General features: G+C 36.1%; 1 protein-coding gene across 7 annotated transcripts in view; it reads left to right on the top strand.

Annotated features, from left to right (window-relative positions):
- The window catches only part of AHI1 (Abelson helper integration site 1), a 100,081-nt gene that overhangs the window by 23,454 nt on the left and 55,550 nt on the right, over window positions 1-21,077 (top strand). For 6 of the 7 annotated variants that reach the window (XM_075035773.1, XM_075035774.1, XM_075035776.1 and 3 more), the window contains 7 exons: window positions 112-235; window positions 2,572-2,801; window positions 4,221-4,312; window positions 4,910-5,028; window positions 8,080-8,210; window positions 9,490-9,630; window positions 11,663-11,865. In XM_075035773.1, coding sequence (XP_074891874.1) covers window positions 112-235; window positions 2,572-2,801; window positions 4,221-4,312; window positions 4,910-5,028; window positions 8,080-8,210; window positions 9,490-9,630; window positions 11,663-11,865 — 1,040 coding nt within the window. Of the gene's footprint in view, window positions 1-111; window positions 236-2,571; window positions 2,802-4,220; window positions 4,313-4,909; window positions 5,029-8,079; window positions 8,211-9,489; window positions 9,631-11,662; window positions 11,866-12,196; window positions 14,430-21,077 lie in introns of those variants that run through there. The other variant, XM_075035780.1, reaches the window with a different exon arrangement.

Below are 21,077 nucleotides of genomic sequence, written 5' to 3'. Positions count from 1 at the left end.
AGGCTAGCAGAAACTCAGCCTAAGATTAAACGAAACTTTGCACTAATAGTTGCATAAAATTGATTGTAAATACTTACAGATTTTTTTTTTTTCCTATTTAAACTTCACTAGTGTATGAAATTCCTTCTGGGCAGTTCCTGAGAGAATTTTATGGTCACCTTAACATAGTGTATGATCTTTGTTGGTCAAAAGACAATCAACACCTTCTTACTGCATCCTCTGATGGCACTGTCAGGTCAGTATGATGCAGATGTTCTGGCAGGTAGCATCAGAAGCAGAAAAGAAAGTGGTCCGATTTCATGTCTTCCTACAAACTGCTATAACATTTTATTTAAAGATTTGATTACAGTGTGACTTACTCTATAATAATATAAAAATTGTGATGGAGTTAATCGCACTTTATTGACTATATTGGTTTCTAATGTATGTGTATTTGAGACCAAAGCTTTTCCAAAAACTGTAGTGTCTAAATCTACAGTGCAGCAAAAAACTAAAAGACTTCATATTTCAAAAAGTCACTGAAACAGTTGGAATATTTCCTTGGAGAAATTGTTGTATTATGAATGCAGTATTAAGTTTGCAAATTTGAACGTGAGGCAGGAAATTGAAAATTTAAGATTCAAGTTATGTGTGTAAATTGGCCACACTGCATTTTTGTAGGTATTTTAGGTTTTGGGCACTTAGTTAAATAATTCAAATTAAATTGCTAAAAATGAAACTTGATAGTTTTATTTCTGAGACTGAATGTGTACACATTTTCCTCTACAATTAAAAAGTGTACTTCAGTGCAGTGTTAATGTTAAAATATTAATCTGTTCAAGGTTTAAAAGCAAAACACTCAAAACTGTAGAAATACATGAAAATATGGCTGTGACACTGCACAATTTTATTATGAGCAACTTCATAGGTTTTCATAGGGCTTTTTTTTTTTTTAGCTCTTCAGAGCCCTATCTGTTGTTTCTGTTATGCAACTCAGTAATGCTACAGGCAGTTGCATAAATGAAATACCAGAAGAATTGTTAAATGATATATTGTATGTGTGGAACTGTTTTGCCTTTTTTTGCTGCTTGTATGTAGGCATAAAAAGAGTATTTTGAGACCTTTGCTCATGTTTTTATTTTCTATTTGGAAGACATTAAATAATTTTTTTGTATTGAAGTAAATATCTATTTCAGTCATTTCTGTTACCTGTAAGAAGGCCCAGCTGTTCCTCAATTCTTGAATTTGTGGCAGCAAGTTGAAACTGTAGTGGTCTGCCTCCTTTGCTGTGTACTATGCATAGTCACTGTACAAATGATTAGTTCCTGTATTTATTGTCTGTTGCTTAAGGTCCTTAAAAAGTCTTAGTTTAGGCAAGGAGTTTCTTTTTCTCTTTCATATTGGGAGCACTTTGCCTTTGAAACATGGTAGAATTGAAGGATGAGGACCAAAAGGCACCCCATTGCTTTAAAGTCATTATCAGTTTATTACTTGGATCACCTCTCATGCTGAGTTCTAAGGCAACTTGAACTGAGATTTGGGAATTTATGTAAATTCTTCTTCATGTAGTGTTTTGTTACCCTTGAGCCTTCCGAAGCTTTAGTCTCACATTACTTGTGAGCAACAAATTACCTTTTATGTTGTTAGGGCAAAACCATTCTAAAAGATAGGTAGACTCCTTGTGTCCTTTGCACATAAAGTTGCAAGTTAATTGCTATAAGGGATTGCAATTTTGTAATGAACTCACCTCAGAGTAAGCTTAGAATTCTTTCAGTAGCCACCAGAGGTAGTCACCCCACCTGGAAGGGGGGCATTCAAACAATTAAATTCCATACTGTAACTGAGCGCTCTCTGAAATGTGCTGCCCACCTGTGTTTCATGATCCAGGTACCATTTCATTATTTATGGGCTCATCTTTGGGGAAGGCTCAATCATAAAATGTATCACATCAAACAAAAAACACTTCCTAAGAAAAATCTGATCTTACAGCTATGGGTGGTAAAGGATAGGAAATAGTTGAATAGTAAGAATTGAATTTATGTGAAGAAAACATCCTTGAGATCGCAATCACTGTGTGGTAGGTAATTGTTCTTTTAAAACTTTCTGGAGTTTTATTTATATTAGTCCTATTATTAAATATTAGTCCTATATTATTAGTAGTACTATTATATTAGTCCTATAATTTTATATTTATATTAGTCCTAAATGTTCCTTTGTGGGATTTTTGTTCTACCTTTTTTTTTTCCCTGCAAAACGAATTATACCCCAGAATGTCTTAATTTGTTTATAACTCCTGAAGGAAACGAACCGATCCATTCCATGGAATTCTTTATGTGTATTTTAAAATGTGCAAAATAAGTAAGTAGTCATGAATTTACTTTGATGGCAGAGTACTAAATTTATCTTAATCTTGTTAGAAAGTACCATATTAAAGGATTAAATACAGGTGGAACATATTGGTAGGATAAACAGGTGGTGCTAAGTGTTTGCAAGCATGTGCCTCTAGAAGCACTAGCACGAAATATGGCATCAGTTATACCTGTGTATGTGATTGTTTTATACAGTAGATATCCTAACATCCTTTCCTTTTAGAATGTGGAAAATAGAAATGCAGGCAGCATCTGCAGTGAGAGTGTTCCCTCATCCTTCATTTGTTTACACTGCAAAGTACCACCCAGTTGCTGACTCCTTGGTCGTGACAGGATGTTATGACTCAGTGATTAGAATCTGGAATGCAAATGTGAAAGAAATCCATGGGCAACTGCTACAGGAGCTTGATGGTCACAAAAGTTTCATCAACGCACTTTGTTTTGATGCAGAAGGTGTGTATTTGGTATTACTTTTTCAAATAGTCTTCAGTTGAAGACCAATGTAAGTGTTACTAGTTTGGTTTATTTCATAGAGGCAATGTAAAATGCTATAATAGAATAGAATAGTTTTAGCTGTGTTTGCAATTAATATGTCAGTATGGTGCATTATTTGGATGAACACAAAGGGACACATAGTCCCTGATATAAATTGAGAGTAATCAGAGAAAGTAAGTGTAGAAAGGACAGGCAAACAAATGCGTAGTGATCGGGCAATGATGATTGGGCAAACTTTGGTCATAGTGTAGTTTTCATGGTCCCTATAACTAGCTATTTTTAGTTAGCTAGTGTTTTGTACATATTGAAACTGAAATTAGCAGAACAAAAAGCACAAATGCTGCTGTTCAGAGGAGACAGATGCATCAGGATGCAGGTGAAAAGCCTAGCAGTTAGTGTAGAGAGGTAAGTTGGAAAAAAGGCAGGTTTGGCTAGGATTCATCTAGGTGGAAGAATTATGTGCCAGCTTAAAAGCAGATGCAGGAAATCTGAAGCCAGCTTCTGGAAAACTCTTGGAACAGAACTTCAGAACATGAGATTGCATGATCAGAACAGTAGCAAAGATAGCTCCACCATATTGTCATTCAAAGTTATCAACTTAATACAAAGATAAAGAAAATGAGGTAGTAGTTAGATTGTGAGAATTTTAATGCTAGACTGAAGAAGTGGGAAGGCGATGAACTTTTCAACATTAACAGAGAATGTGAAAAACTGAGAGAAAAGGACAGAAATTTGACATTTGTGAACAACATTATCTGGTAGATTAACAGCTGAAAGCAAGTGAGAGAAAGGTACTGACATGTACTAGTGGAGGGTGGGAAGACTTGAAGATGGGCAAATGAATAAGATACTTGAAGTGTTTGACTTTCTGGTATTAGTGATATTATTAGTAATTAGGTGGTTCATTTTGGGAGGTATTCACTGGAGTAGGTGCCACAAAGAGGAAAGAGTTGCATTTTTATAAAGAATTAGTATTTGTGCTTAATTTAAGAACAACTGTTGGAAAACACTATTTGTTCTTGTTCAGGATGCTCTCAGTGAATGTATAGGTAAGCATTAGGCTGTCATGTGAAGCTCATTGAGCTATAAGTGCTTATTTTTTCTGATTCTAGAATATGAGTAAAAATGAAAAAACTTAAAAGAACATTCAGCATCCCAGTATCTGACTTATGTGCTGAATCCAAATTTACAATATCAACTTATGTCATACAGTATGAGCAAAATGTAGCTGCAATGAGTGTATCATAGCAAAAGAGAGAAAAGTACTGGTTTTCGCCCATTCACAAAAATAATAGAAAAAAGTTGTTTCTTGTTCATACATCTTTTTCTGTATTAGTTCTTTTGTATTCTTCTACTTATAAGATTATTATTTCACAGGGCTCCACATGTTCTCAGGAGATAGTTCAGGACTGATAATAGTTTGGGACACATCTGTCAAAGGAAGTTTTCAACACTGGAGAATTAATAAGGTATACAGGTTTCTTAAACTAGCATTGTAATTTTTATGTGAACTGTTCCAAGTCATTTGATTTGAATTCAAACTTTTTTATACGTTAACTTTTTGTTTAACTGAAAAGATGTATTTTCTTTAAATAACGGTACAAAAGAGCTGACAGAACATGCTGTGATTCACTGACTTAAAATTTTTGAATTGTTTTGTGACTTCAATTTTTTGTATATAAAATATGAAAATGCTTGAGGCTTAATAGCATTGTATTAACAGGTAAAAGCTAATGCATTAGGTTGTTCTCTAGACACAGCAAGAAAATAGACTACAGGCTTTACAAATCACATTTGTTCATACCTTAGAGGCCTAATGTTTAGTCAGCATTTCTGTCATCAACTGTTTCAGAAGTTCAGTCACAGCAGAATCTGCCTTGACATTGTGAAAAGTTGATTGCCTAGGATATAATGCCTTAATATAGGAACAAATTTCTTCCTTAACCAAATAGAATTAAATGGGCAAAAAAAGAGTAACGCAAAAGAAAAATTAATAATAATGTGTAAAAACATGAGTTTTAAAACACAAAGATAAATTTTTTACTTTATTTTCCTTCCTTCTATAGGAAATAAAAGAAAATGATATTAAAGGAACACCAATAAATCATTTGGAGGTGCATCCAAATGGAAGGCGTTTATTAATCCATGCCAAAGACAGTACCCTGAGAATCATGGATCTCAGAATGTAAGTAGATTTTTGGTGACAAATGCGTACTTCCTTTTTGTTTTAAAATTTACCTGGGGAAATAAAGTACCATAAAACTATTAAATGTGTAGTTGTGGAGAAGAAAGATGTCCTAATAATCAAGGATAGCAATATTAGGGTTAGGAAATGGTTTCAAAACACTGCTGTATTACAGACCTTTTGCATGATATTGGGTAAGTCTTTTAGAGTAGAATATCCAAAAATTACTAGATTACTTGGGAGCTTAAGGTGGCATGAAGGAGAAGACTAGTCTCCTGAAGATTGAAATCACTTTTAAAAATGCAATCTGGGCATGAAAATAACATTGAAATTCTAACACTTACTTGTGCATTAGTTTCTCATTGTTAAGACTCTGGAAATTTGATGATAAAATGGAATGAAGATTGTATTTGTAAATATTGAAAAATGCAGCGATGTACGTATTATGGTATATTAAGCAGGCTGTGAGATATTTTTAACTTAGTTTTTGATGATTTTCTCATTTTTAATAGTTATGAACATAATTCTTTAATAATAAACTACAATAAAAAACAAGGGGTCACAGAATCACTTAAGTTTGTTGAGGTTGGAGAGTGTCCAGTCTGACCCCAATAATCAAAGTATGAGAACATGTTACTCAGCTTTGTCCAATTGGGTTTTAAATATCCTGAAGGATGGAGTTTACAACTTCTGTGAGTGACATGTTCTAGTGTTCATTCACTCTCAAAGTAAAAGAATTTTTTTCTTAATTTTAAACAGAATGTCCTGTATTTCAATTTGTGTCCATTCCCCTTTGTCCTTTTACTGGGTGAAACTGAGAAGACTCTCACTCCTATCAGTTACACTTATTAGTAAGATGCACCTGAACATTCTCTTCTGGAAAGTCACATTAAAGATATGAATGCTCTTTCTAAATGATTGATCCTTAATTTCATGGGTTCCCTTGTACCCCTTGCCATGCAGAAAATCAAAGGTCCCTGGTGTTCTGCATGAAATTACCTGGGAGAAATATCTTTATGCTCTCATAGCACAAGAAACTATGTTCTTTTAGAACATACACATATACATACTCTCTCAGAAAATCTTGCTCCTAAGTAATATAATGGGTTGGATGTTTGAACTAGCTGAAGACTTTCCAGTCTTATAGTGCACTCTTCATCTTTTACTGTAAATGATAAATTATAATGACTATTCTAGAAGGCTAAACCATCCACTCAACTGAAGCATGAAATTGTTGGATTAACAGAGGGAGCCTATAGTTTTTGAAGCAGATAGTGTTCTTCTATCACTACCATTCCTAAAAAGTGCAGAGAGTTTTAGTTTGAGAGGGAAAAATGGACATACATATTAATATCTAAGAAAGGGTTAATATGGTGTGCAATTTCACAATTATTTTAAGCCAGTTTATCCATAGGACACACCATCTCCTATCTCCCACACCTTTGGCCATGTATTCCTAGCATTTCCTTTTTATCAGCTCTAGAGATCTCTTGATGCAGGGTAAGTCAAATCAGTGAACTGATCCGACTGAAAATCAGCCTACAAATACAAATGATTAATTTTCATTTTAATCAACTATCTGATCTAACTCATCTGATAGCTGCCCAAACACTAGAGAAGAAATGAGGGAGAGCCTGGGAAAATAAGGGTGGAGAGGACAGCAGCAGGACTGCTGCTTTGACTGCAGCCCACAGTTACATTGGCTTAAGTCTATCAATAAACCACAGGGTTAGATACTCAGCAGTGATAATTTTACACGTCAGCATTAACTGTTCATTCCCTACATGAGAAAAGAGGGGGTGGAGGTCACAGATCAACACAATTCACTTTGATTGACAGCTAGTTGTTCTTAACTTTCCTCTTTCAACTTGCTTTTTTTGATCTTTTTGGATAATGCTGCTGTCCTGTCACTTAAGTATGTGATCAGTGATTTGGTTTTGGTTCAGACCTCTCCTTAGGGTTTCATATGCAGGCTAGTTTTACATCTTGCAGAGCTCTTCTACATGACATCTCAGAGATACTATCTTACACAGCAAAAACTCTTATTTGGGCTAATATGGTCTTGCGCTGTGATCATTAAAGCATCCTTTTCTCTTGCTTGCCAAACAGAATTGTATGCAGGGTGTATTTATTCAGAATATTGTGCAAAATAATTTTCCTGTCCTATTAACTGCTCTGCACTTCTGCCAGCATACATCCATTGTTTCTGCAGTAACACATTTTAAAAATTACTGTCTTCTGTCTTTGAGGGCTGTCATGGCCTATTGCCATTTTTCTTGCCTTGAATTCTGCATTGTGGTATTACTGCAGTATTAGTCTCCATTTTGAACTTTCACATCTTTTTCCAAGCTGTACCTCATGTTTGAGAGAGCCTTTTAGAAGCTCACTTATGCTTCTTTAAATCCTTTTGTAGGTTCTCTCTCACTTGATGCCTACAGACTGTTTGACAGTTCATTGGTAGGTCATTATTACTACGCTGACCAGTAGTGTTTCACTGACTTAAGATTAGGATACCAAAGTTGCAAAATAATACTAAAAATATTGATGTTAATAGTAAATCAACACTGATGTCTGAAATTTGTTGATTCTACTGTTGCTTTTTTTTTTTTTTTTAACCAAGGAGACATTAGTCTAAAGAGAGCTACTGGATAAATTTAAGCACTACTGGGATGTAAACAAGCTTAGGAAGCATATTGAAAACTTTTTTGGCAGAGCTTGGAGTAACAGTGCCAATTTCCCTATTTTTTTGCAAAGCCCAGGATCAAGAAAATGCAAATTACTACATCTATATCCATTCTCTTAATCTGAGTATTTCCATTTGCTACTGAAAGACAAGGATGTACACTTTCATCTGTCATTTCAGGTGCATTATGAAAGCCAGGGAAAGAAAAGGTAAACACTGCACCCTGCAAAAGGTGGGTGCTTGCATATCTATTTGGGATGCAAGGTGTATTGATTTTTCTGAGCAATAGAGGGGTGGACTGACACACAAAGTTAGATTGTTTATTCTGAAAGTATCTGCTACATGTGCAAACTATTCTTTATCTTTAGATTGGCTACAAAGAAATACATAGGTGCCACAAATTACAGAGAAAAGATTCACAGCACCTTAACACCATGTGGTACATTCCTATTTTCTGGAAGTGAAGATGGAAGGGCTTATGTTTGGAATCCAGAAACAGGTAACTAACTGTTCTATGGTCTTAAGCCAGGTTGTCAAGGCTGACAGGGAAACGGTTTTGTAAGCTTTATTGAAACAGTTTTGATATGGAATAAAACTTCAGTAAGATATTCTTAAATCCTGTAGCCTTAGCTCCACCTTTTCAATAGCTACTATTAATCTCTAAGATTTAATTCTCTAGAGGAAATTAATACGCAGAGGTAGCATTTGTAATATCCAGTAGGAATGGAGCACCTGAAGCTCAATTTTTTGTGTACTGCAATTCTTTACATGTGGATGAGGGTCTTAAAATGGAATGCACAAAAATGTTTTAAATCAAATCAGTCTCTGTTGTGTTTTTGGGAATTTGGGAATTAGGCTTTTGTTGAGAACCACTTCCATCTGTTTCCCAAGGGTGGTCAGAGACTCTGAATATTTTGTTAATTATTCCCCAAACTGACTAGTTTCAAAATAGCTACCAAAATCTTTCTGGTTAAGCAAATGTAAGATAAAGGGTTTGTCATCTTCGTTGTACAGTGAGGTAAAAGGGACAAAAGTAACAGGAGAAGGTAGCAGAACACACTTTTTGGTTTTGATGACATTATATTCTGTCTCCAATTATGTTCTATGTAATTTTTAAAAAGGAATAAGTAAATACTTTAAAACTGGCAGCGAACCAACAGTTCTGTTTTGAATTTCTTTCCATGTTTCCAACTGTATTAGCTCACTTCTATGCCACTACATAATTTGTCTGAAAGCTTTAAAAAAAGAATAAAAGTAAAAGGAGGGAGGAACTTTGTTATTAGTATGCTTTCACTGGGCATTGACTCTTGCTTACACACTCTACTTGCATTCATAATGCCATCAGCTGAAGAGCTAATTTTTAAAATTTTTTTAATAGTTTTGTGCTCAACTTTCACTCCTGTTGTCAGTATTATATAATTGAAATCCACAACTAAGATAGCTATCTCTGGTAAAATGCAAGCACAAACAAATACTGTGGAACGCCACCTTTCCAGAACTTGCTTATCAGAACAAGAGACCTTAGCTAACTTGATGCATCCTCTGGGGTTTCCTGCAGCTGTTGCAACAGCACTAACTTTTCTGACTTACTGAATAACTTAAAAGCATGCAATATTTTTTGTCTTATGCCAAATACTACTTTTCAATAAGGAAATTAACTGAAGAATATGTATTTACTGTGGTAGTCACTGCGCTGTTGTAATACAAGCTTTAATCAACTGTTATTTTGCTGTATCAAATATGTTTCCATGGTATTAATAAACATTTCACTTCTGTAGGTGATCAGGTCGCCATATATTCTGAACTCTCCTTCACATCGCCACTTCGTGATGTTGCGTTTCATCCACATGAACACATGGTGTCATTTTGTGCCTTTGGTCAAAACCAGCCAATACTTGTATACATTTATGATTATAAAGGTACAGTACAACTTTTCTTGAAACACACCTGTAAATATTTTATTTTTAAAAGTGATTTGCTAGTAGTTGTACTTCTTTTGAAAGAAAATTGAAAGTCTTTTGACGATAATACATATCTTTCTCCTGGGAGATACCAAAACCGAACTGGACATGACCCTGAGCAACCTGCTGTAGGTGACCCTGCTTTGAGCAGGGGCTTTGGCCTAGCCAATCACCAGAGGTCCCTTGCAGCCTCAACTTTAAATGTGTTATTGTCTGTCATCCTGTGTGATTTTTACCGCACTTTATCATATATAGGTGGCATCATACAAATATTTAAAAGCCCCTTTTCAGTATCAAGGTGGATTATGGGGCCAGAAAATACTTTCATTCTGAAAATTAATGAATAGCTTAATAGAAATCTCAGTATTTTGTGCTGGCTATGTTACAAAATAATGTTGATGAGCTGTATAGAAATTAATGAGAGAGTATAGATTATTTTAATAAACAGGTGTTACACCTGTGGTGTGATTATGTGAGGAGAGATGTTTATTCCCCATGTTATATTAAAGAGAAAATAGTGATAAATGCTGACTTTGAATTTTTTATATACAAAATAAAATTCAGATTGTCCTTTGCAGACTTTTCTGATAGTGGTGTTTTTGTGGTTAGTTTTAGTAGTGTTGTTGTTTCAATTAAGGACATGCTTTCAGATGTCATATTGCATCTAGACAGTAGATAGTATTAATATGAATTATGCAATAAATTTTGCGTATCTGTAACAGATTTTTGTTTGAATTATATTTGCAGTGAACATAGATTTATAAAGCTAACCCTGTCTTTATACATTCGGTTTTTAAATAACATGTAGTAATGAGATTACTCATATCAAATCTCACAGTTTAGGTTATTTGTCTGTTGAACTGGTTGACTTTTACAGGAAAATAAAGTGGAATGACTTTACAATGAATATTCAGTTGTAAACTTCAACCCAGTAAGATACCTTCATTCTAGAGAGCAGTGGAAAATTTTTCGGGTGAAGGATTTCTTTAAAATTTGTTGACTGTTCAGCAGACAGTGAGTCTTTAAAAAGCTAATGGGGTAGTTTAATATATGTATGTGTGTGTATATTTAGAGATCACACAGATATCACACTGGTAGTTATTTGTATCATCTGACTGCTTAACTAAGTCACTGGTAACAGTAAGGTTTTGCATAGGTTGTGGTCTTTTCTACATTGTGTGTTACTAACTTTTTGTTCCTTTTTTGGTTAAAAGCACACACTTTGCTTTCAGAAGGTAGTCTTACTGCCTTAGTGTTGAAAGAGTTAATCATATAGTAATACTTATTTTAGTCACTGACACAGTTTTTAAGATTCGAACAGTATGTGTTTTACATACACCAACAGTTTTATGAATATCCTTGCTGGAAAAAACTTTCATGAAGAATTCTTTTAACCTTTGTTGGCTTGAGACCACAGTACAAAAAATTGCAAAAGTCAAACAACTTGTTTAAATGACAGTGAGCATGACTTTCATCAAAATTATCCTATTCTAGAGCAGGCTACCTCCTAAGAATGCCTCTGTGCTTCTATATATGCCTAGCAACTTCTGAGATTTTACTCAAGTATAATAAGCTCACTTGAACTAGGCTGGAAAAATGTGAAATGTACCGAGTAAAATAGCTGACTTGAACTCACTGCAAGTTCTATAACTTTTTTGCCTTTGAAAAACTCCTTTCTCTTCCCCCTCGCCCCCCAATATTTCTGCATGGAGAACACTATAAGCAGTACAAAAATACCAGTTCTGTGTGAGAGGTTACTGAACACAGATAACAGAAGGGAGACATTGTGATCAGGAAGGGTTAGGGGGAAATAGGGTAGTAGGGGGAAAACTTCATGTCATTTTCAGGTTTTCCCTATAGCGGTATTAGTACACATTCTGATGGTGTTTGACTGAAGGCATGACTAGCAAAATAACAGCGATCATTCAATTATTTTTTTGCCATGGCAACGTAAGGCTTCACCTGACATTAATATTGGGTATTTCTACAGTTGCACAACAGGAAGCTGAACTCGTAAAAGATCTCAGTTCATCACTTACCACAGCTGCACCAAGAGGGCCACAGTTGTTTAGCAGTTTTTCTGAAATTCCTGTACAAAGAAGTTCAGCGATGTGTCCAGCAGATCAGTTTGTCAGTGTTGCAAGAGCATCAATGAGAATGCAGAAGGTGAAACAAAAACTGGATTCTGTTATGGTAAGTCAAATTTAATTAATTTCCAGAAGTAGATAGTCTTTTCAGCCAAAGTTCATATTCTGGGACTGGTATATGTAACAAAACATATATATGTAGTCTTGGGATCTGTTCTTCAGAAATGAATACATCTCCCGCAAGTATTAATGCATCTGTAAGTAGCTCTTTAGAAGAGATTAACCATATGAAACTAAGTTATTCTTGTTTATCAAGTACTGAGGACAAGAGATGTTTTTTTGTCAATGCCCATTACCATTCATATGATTTACTCCATAGATCATTATAGCTGAGCTTTAGAAAATGCTTTCTTTTTTTTTTTCCTATTCACCTTTAGAATTGTGTGTGGCATAAATGGCTGGGGTTTCATAGCAGGGGGGCTGCAGGGCTGACCCATGTGGGAGGATACCATGGACTGCCCTGTGTTGGGTACAGCCTTTTCCAGCCAGCTCCACAAAGGACAATATGGACACACTGCACAACTGAAATTGGAACCAAACAGAAGAGCATACTGGCACCTCTGCAATAACATATTTAAGAAAGGTCAGTAGCTACTAGGGACAGGAGATACCAGAGCAGAGGAGGAAACGCAAAGGGAAACATGTCAGGAGGCACAAGTGGAGATACAGGAGGCGGCATGTGAGAAGGCACAAAAGAAGACCCAGAAGGAGGCATGAAGGTGATGCGGGAGACACAAAACAATGCACAAATGGAGATAGAGGGGGAGATAATGGAGTAGGCATGAAGGGAAAGACAGGAGATGTGTGAGGACACACAAAAGAAAACACAGGAGGAGGTACTCCTCTGAAGGGACTGCAACCCATGGAGAAATACACACTGGACAGGTACAATCCTGAGGGGATTTCGGCTGGTGGAGGACCTACACTAAAGCAGCTGAAAGAAGTAAGAAACAAGGAGAGGCAAAAAGAGCAAGCCACTATGCGCTAACCCCACTCTCCTGCACCACCCATCACCTTACCAAAGGAACTGAGTATAGCATAATGGCAAAAGCAAGGAGACTGGGAACTAGAGAGGAGAAGTGTCTGAAGCAAAGTTGAGACAGACAAAGAGGGAGGAAAAGTGTTTTCTTTGGGTGTTTGTTTGACTATTTGTCTTGTTTCTCAATACCCAAATCAGTAATTAAAGCTTTTGTAATTGGCAATAAATTTAATTAAGTCAAATTCCTCAACCTGAGACAGTTTTGCATGCGACAAGAATGCAGAATATTCCTGAGTAGCGCTGTGCAGTTATAATTACTGTTCACAATGACACGAACTGCATTTGGGTTTGCGCTTATTATTTTTCATTTTTAAGTACTTTTGAGTGCATATAGGGTTTTTTTTTAATGTAGTTTTAGGCTTTGTCTGCATTAATAAGTAGTGAAGCACAAAAGAAGCAGATGAGTAGATGAAAGCAGTTGTTGCTAAGGTTGCTGTAGCTACTCTCATCATGCTTTAGGGGTTTTGCTCTGGACTAGATCTAGTCTGGTTCCCTGGCCTGGACATCCCTATTAGGCCTGTACTTTGAAACTATCCAAAAGAAAGCTATCCCAGTGTCCTTTGCTTTCTGGACTGTGAGCTTCCAGTGGACCCCTTTATGAAATACCACACTGTAGCTCACATGCATAATGGTAGCATGTTGCTGCGGCATTTACAATTACATGTGGCCTCACACAAGGAAGCAAGCCTTGTTTCTGTTTTCTGCTTATTTTGTGCCTGTTAATCTACAAGTGAGCCCTGGTGCCTTCAAGTTGTTTATCAGTCAGAGAGGCAAAATATGGAGAGAATGGCACATGTAACCTTGTGTCTGGGACAAGTACTCCAGGAAGACATTGCAAAAGAATTTTTTTTTTTTTTACTCTTCTGGATGTCTTGTCATCTGAGGAAGAAGAAGGGATAATGAATTTCTGCAAATCTTTATCATTGCAACTGTTTAGTCCCTGGTTAGCCAGGGGTTCCGGGCTGTGGGAGACAAATCTTGTTTAGCAGAACCATGTAGTGGTTCCATGGAACCATGTAGCTAGATGAAATAGATAAGCCTACAACCATGTTTGAGAGAATAACTTTCAGCCCCTGGAGTTTTATAACCCTAGATTCCCATTGCTCAATGACCAGTTTGGGATGAGTAAGTCCACAGCGAGCAGAGTCATGATCAAGGTTTTGGACAGCATCCTCTAAAACCTCTACCCATGGACCATATATATGGGAGATGTCAGAAAGGTCATCTGAGTCTTCTCAGCATATGGGTTTCCAAACAGGGCAGGATGGCAGTTGAAAGAGCTGTTGTGGTTCAACCCCAGCCAGCAACTAAGCACCACGCAGCCGCTCGATCACTCCCCCCACCCCCCCCAGTGGGATGGAGGAGAAAATAAGGAAAAGTAGTAAAACTCGTGGGTTGAGATAAGAACGGTTTAATAGAACAGAAAAGGAGAAACTAATAATGATAACATTAATGAAATGACAGCAGTAATAATAAAAGGATTGGAATATACAAATGATGCACAGTGCAATTGCTCACCACCTGCCGATCAATGCCCAGTTAGTCCCCGAGCTGTGATCCCCCCCCGCCCCTAGTCCCCCCACTTTATATACTGGGCATGACATCACATGGTATGGAATACCCTGTTGACCACTTTGGGTTAGCTGCCCTGGCTGTGCCCTGTGCCAGCTTCTTGTGCCCCTCCAGCTTTCTTGCTGGCTGGGCATGAGAAGCTAAAAAATCCTCGACTTAGTCTAAACACTACTTAGCAACAACTGAAAACATCAGTGTGTTATCAACATTCTTCTCATACGTAACTCAAAAACATAGCACTGTACCAGCTACTAGGAAGACAGTTAACTCTATCCCAGCTGAAACCAGGACAAGAGCACATCCAGTCTGATGTCTGTCACATAGCAGTGACGATTATAAAACCTGAGACTACTTTCTTGCAGGGCTTTATGAACCACTGAGATATTGGGAGGAGATTTCTTTTCATTGAAAGGACTGTTGATACTCATCTGTTCAGCAATCCAACATGAGACTCAGGCTACAGTGATACCTCCCTTCCAAGCAGGGATAGGATCATTTCTTGCATATGGGTGCAGTATTGTCTGCCTGCATTATCAGAGATTCTGGACAGTCCAAGAGTATAATATACCAATAATAAAACTTAAAATTTCTACTGATTTGTAATTGGGAATTAGTTTTGGATGTATATGCATTTACATGTGTGCAACTACCTTTTTCATGTGAAGAATGATGCATGTAAGTGAAGGGATTGCTGGAAAGCTTGTTAGAATGCATACTTGCATAAATGCTTTGCTAAAGTGTTTGTCAAAGTAGGCCTCATAAAAGTTGCCACTCAGCTGCATGTGTGAGAATGTGCTAATACGCCTGGGTACAGCCAAGTGAAAATGAAGAAAGGCGTCTTTATTAAGCTACATTTAGGGTGGCAGGCTGCCCTGTGATAGGGTGGGAATATGAAAATCTAAATGACAACGCAAGTGTTAAAGTGTTACCTTGTACCTGTTTGACCAGAAAAATAAAAAGGAACTGGAAACTATGTAGGCTTTGTACTGGTCTTTGGGTCATGTTTGCCTGCCAATGCCTTTTCAGAGACACATAGGGATTACCATGTTGGGACAAGGATGTTGGCAGCATACCTTGTAGGCAGTAAACCTGGCCTGAGGTCATGCCTAGGGTCATGTTTTATGAGGCAAAGGTGATGGAACCTCTGAACAGAAGGTCTGCCAACACAGGGGTCTCTGGGTTCAATGTGTGGGAACTTAACAGCAGCAACTAATGGATATAAAATTAACTTGTAAGTGCAAAGTTTGGAGGTCTACAACTTAGATATATGATTTGAAAATGTAATGTAAATACATTAAAACTTTGTTTAAGCTAGATAGAATAAAGAATATTCTGATCCTGTATGAGCTCCGTTTTTTTGTGTTGTGAACAGTGCCTCCTTTCCAGGTCCCTTTAGTACTAATGTTTTTTTTCTTTTTTTTATTTTTCTTCTTTGCTACCTAAACAGGAACCTTAATGAATGTTAGAGGAAGTTTCTTTTCTTCTCCTCTGCAACATTACCATTCTTGTTAGCCCAGAAAATGTGTAATTAGAACCAAGAGTTGAATATTGGGCTAAAGCTTTAGCAATTCACAAAAGCTAGGACACTTTATTACAAAAAGTAAATATGAATTTCTCTATGAAACTAGAATGCAGAATCGGCTTCTTTACCACATAGAGCAATTACAGTATAGTGAATCGTGGCAGCAATTATTATTTATCTCTGCCTCAAGGAACTAATGGTAATGTATGTTTCTACTCACAGAAGTTTTTGATAGGAAAACACTAAACCCATATCTAGTCATTGAAAGAACTCCTCTAAGTGCTTTTCATTCAGTGTTACTATTTATGTATCTAAAATTTCACTTCTATCTAGCAATAAAAATACCTGTTCATAACGTTGCATAACAAGGGGGTGTTATATGTTATGTAGATATGGGGAGAAGGGCTTCCTTTAAAGGTATAACATCCTAGCTCTGAAATTGTGATGCTGGAATGTCTCTGCAGGCTGAAATAGCTTTTTCACTTGATCATGCCTGCAATACAAAATTTTTATCTACAAACTCTCAGAGGAAGTACTGATATTCTGTAAACTTATCTATCATATATATAAGAAATATGCAGTATTTTTAAAACCTCTTTTTCACTGAGTTCATAGAATCATCTTAAATTTCCCTTAAGTTTTTCTCAAAGAGACTTGCAAATGAATAGGAAGCCATTTGTTTTACACTGTGCATACACCATTGTTAAAAAGGGGGGGGGGGGGAACACTCAATTTTATTTCTTATTAAAAACAAAACTGTAGCTGAATAGTTTTTACGAAACGATAAGTAAGATCCATTCCAAACTGAATATGAGGAGGATGTTTGTGTGTTTCTACTTAGGAAATCCAGGATGAGCCCATATATTCAACACTGTAATTAGTTCTGGAGACCCCTTCTGAAAAAAAAAAAAAAAAGAGAAGTTCAAACAAGAGTAGTACAAATGCCAAAAGCTATTGAAGAGCTTGCATGTAACAAGATTAAATTGACTAGAGCTCCTCAGCTTTGCAGTTTGTGCAGGTGGACAAGAGTGAGAGAAGAGTTGTAGCAAATATATGAAATCATGAACAGTATTGGAAAAAAAAATTTGTTACAGCTGAAGTGGGGATATGCACTGAAGTGTACATGGGTTCACAGAGATTTGGGGCAAATTCGTAAAGGAGAGATTCAGCAGAAGCTATTGGCCCAATGAACCAGTGTTACTGCCAGCTGATGCTCAAGAAGTTCCTAAACTGTTGAGTGATGCAACTGGAAAGGCCCATAGGAGAAAGATAGCTCTGAACTTGTGCACCTTATCTGCTACAGTTTACTCTTGAAGAAACGTGAGGATGGATCTTTATAGCAATTTCAAGACAGATCCATATGGCCAACTGCATGATAGATTTGGATTTTAGTTTATTAATTATTGTATTAGTGGAGAACATGATCCTGTAACATAGGCAATCATTTTTCTGATGACCTGGGCAATACAGTCCACTGGAATGAGGGCTTTTAAATCAAACAGGTGCTTTTGAATAGTGCTGTATACTTTTTCCCGTATGATTTTCTTACTCTAGGAAATTCTGTTGCAATTACTACTTTAAACATAGCTACTCCCAGCTGCAGACTTACAAGGATGTGTTTTATAAGCCATGGTGGAACCACTTTTGGATCTGAAATCCTATAACCCCGTGCATTTCATTTACTGGATAAAAAAATTTCTTAGAAATCTTTTTTCTATTTGCCAAGCAGATACTGTTGAATTGTTGTGATTGTTGATATGAAATGGCTGAAGTATTACTGGAAGCTTTATATAGGTAAAATACTTTTAATAGCATATGAAAGTTTTGCCAGAATTTTACTTTGTATGTCTTTAAGAAATAGTTTCTTATAAAGTAAGGTTTTGGAAATTATAATGAATTTTCCTTGTCAATGCATTAAATTTGCCAGTTGTAATTATGCTGCCTGTGCCAGAAAAAATAGCTATTTTTTTCTGTGTTTTGTTGTTTGGTATTTTCCCCTCTGTGAAAATCTTACAAAGCAGGTCAGATCCTTAAAATCTGTAATATTTTCCTATGTTAGAATATTCTTTGCTTAGTAAGAATTTTTTTCTAGGCATTCCTCACTTTTAGCAAACATCAGATGGATTTTAAAATACAGTCAAAAGACATGTAAAAGAAAGGAAACTATTTGTTTGTATTTTTGTAGATGAAGGAACTTTGGCACAGATGCGACATGAGTAGTTTCACAAATTCTGTCCTCATACTGATCTGTATGGATTTACCGCAATTAGTTACTCTGCAGTAATTGCTAGTCTTCCTACACTTAGCCAGTGAATAAAAGAAAATAGGTAAAATATCTTGCTTTTACTATTAAGTAAAGGTCATTGTCTAGGTAGTTACCTTAGAAATAGGTAGAGTGCTATAAATATGCCTTCCACCTTGGCAGCAATGCAGCCTGAGACTCTTCCAGAGTAACATCTGGTACCAGAACTCTGAAATTCTCCACTACGGTGGTAGTTAACATGGAGCATAAAGACACTGAAATGGCTGTTTATGGTAAGACTGTAGTTTCAAATATCTGGTCATGAGAATATTTATTGAATTCCCTGAATATTTCATTTAGTTATATTAAGGACTTTTTCCTCTCTCCAAGTTTCTATTTAGCATTAGCAATAGATATAAGGAATTTCTATTTCAAACTATTTCTCTACTCTTTCTTTATACTTTTAATTATAAAAGTTAACGAGTAATTGTGTGCATCTTTGGTTACACAGATTCCTATTATCGTAGGGAGTCATTACAAATTTTACAGTGAATATGGAATTTAAATCTGCATGCTCTCAGCCTTTTACTCAAGTTAAGTAGTGACCTGTATGAATCTAGTCAGAGTATCAGGGCAGTAATACTTACACAGCAAAGGTCTTTGTGCTCTAAGCACAGGTTATCTGTCTTCAATTCTTACTTAATATTTGCTGACATTACTACTTGAATAGAGGTCTAAAGTAGCAATAATAAGCTGCAATCAGCTGTGACAGAAGATTTTGTTCCACTACTGACCTTTTTCAGTGTTCTATTTGTCAGTGGCTTATGTTTTATATAAAAGGTTATGTCAGACACAAGAAATGAATTGCATTCATTGTTTAGCATAAAACTATAGCCATCATCATAATTTTATCAGAGGGTAAAATAAGATGATGTTAAGCATTTTTAATGTGTGTGGATTTTACTGATTGGTCCTTTAATTTTATTTCCAGTTTTACCATCTCAGTTTTCTTGCCATAAACATTTGTACACTGTTAAGGAAAAGTTACTCACTGCTTTCTCCCTGCTGAACAAAGTAAACAGGGACATCTGAGTAATACTGCGTTTACTCAAATCATATTTTAAAGCAGGGAAAGCTAGATTCACTCATGCTGGTAAAACCCAGCAAATTACATCTCCTTCTGCCAGCTGGCTTATTGTCACCAAAGTGTGGAGATAGCAGCTTTTATTAACAATTTTTTGTGACAGAAAATACCATAAATGTGCACTGACTCAATTTAATAACATTGTTGACAACTTTTTTTATTGATGGTTATTAGGGCTGTGATAGAGTTTCTTGCAACATCAGATGCAGAAAGGAACATTGATCATGGCTCAAATACTGTGATACTGTAAATTGAGAGTTAAAGAAGGATATACAAGATTAAACCTCTAAGAATTTTTTAATAAAGTTTCACAGATTCCTTTTATTTTTTGTTAGCTGAGGAAAGCAATTTGTTTTTCATTCAAATAAAAGATACAGAAAATAACTTTATATCTTTGCATCCAAAAGTACTGCTTATTCTGGGGAAATCTAGTCAGGTTTTTAAATTTTTTTTCTCGGAATGGTTACATTACAGTTAATCTCTGGAATAAGTAAATGAGAGCTTATCAACATAAGAAATTGGATTACACTTTTTATTTAAGTGCGTAATTTTAAATTTTAATTTAATTTTTTTTTTTTTTTAGAATGATAGGAATGATAATGAAATTTTCATAGAAATATATCTTTTTTTTAACATCTCTGTGGAAAAGAAAAATTATATATATGATTGGAGAAGCCTAGAATCTAACCAAATACTTGGGGAGGGGTGGGGGGGGTTGTTACAAATGTCTGAGTGGTTACGTGATTACCTGAAACTGTATACTGTATTTAGAGTCATGTCATAATGTCTTTTACCAGCAGGTACAGAGGAATAGATTGCTATATGTATTTGACAAGGTGTGAGTCAGAAGAATTTGTTGTCTATTTTCCTTAGTAGGAAGAGAAATAAAAACATAGGACAAGTATTTTTGGGTATGTTTTGTGTGCGACACAGGCTACATCCATTTTTCATTGCACAAAACCAGACATTTTTAAAATTTTACTACTATAGTCATGGATTATTTATTTCCCTCCCTGCCTGCCCCCCGCCCCCACCCCGGTCATATGTTCTTTGATAGCAAGAATCATGACCAGCTGCAGAAGAGGTCACAGTTTACGTAGTAATCTGCTTGGCTCTTACTAAGCAAGACAAATCTACTTTTTGCTGTTATTGGTGAAGACATTGGCCAATTCTGCTAAAACGTGCATATCCAGGCATGTTCTTAAGGTGAAATGCCAGTTTTATCCAATCTAGGAGAGGTCATGCTCTCTGTTACGTAATGGCTGAGTGAGTCTATACAGCCTCTGTATAACTGAGCCTGTATTTAACAGTTTTGTGTCAGTTTTGTACAAATAATTTGTTTTTCCTTGTGGCTAAAAGAAAGAACCTTACTATTCCAAATGTATATAGTAATCTTAATTTCTTCTTACCTTTTTTTTTAAAGGGGAAAAAAAAAAAGAGGAAGAAAGCTTTTGTGGTAAGCCTGTAATTGAAATGCCGGAACTCTCTGGCAGAACTAAAGAATTGAATATATATCATTACTGTGTGATAAGACATATCATCTGTAGACAATGGCTATATCTAAACTGTAGGATCAAGCACCTTCTAGCTTCAATTTTCATATGTGTGCCCTGGTCACTTCTGGGTTTCTATGGGGAAAACAATGGAGCACCCAAGTTAAGAGGGAGCTACGTTGCAATGTAGATGAGTTCTTGATCTGTATAATCAGAGTAAGAGGACCATAGGGAGCACCAGGGGAA

The sequence above is a fragment of the Buteo buteo genome, chromosome 9 (assembly GCF_964188355.1).
Source record: "Buteo buteo chromosome 9, bButBut1.hap1.1, whole genome shotgun sequence".
NCBI classification, from domain to species: Eukaryota; Metazoa; Chordata; class Aves; order Accipitriformes; family Accipitridae; genus Buteo; species Buteo buteo.
This window is presented reverse-complemented; position numbering and strand designations above follow the sequence as displayed.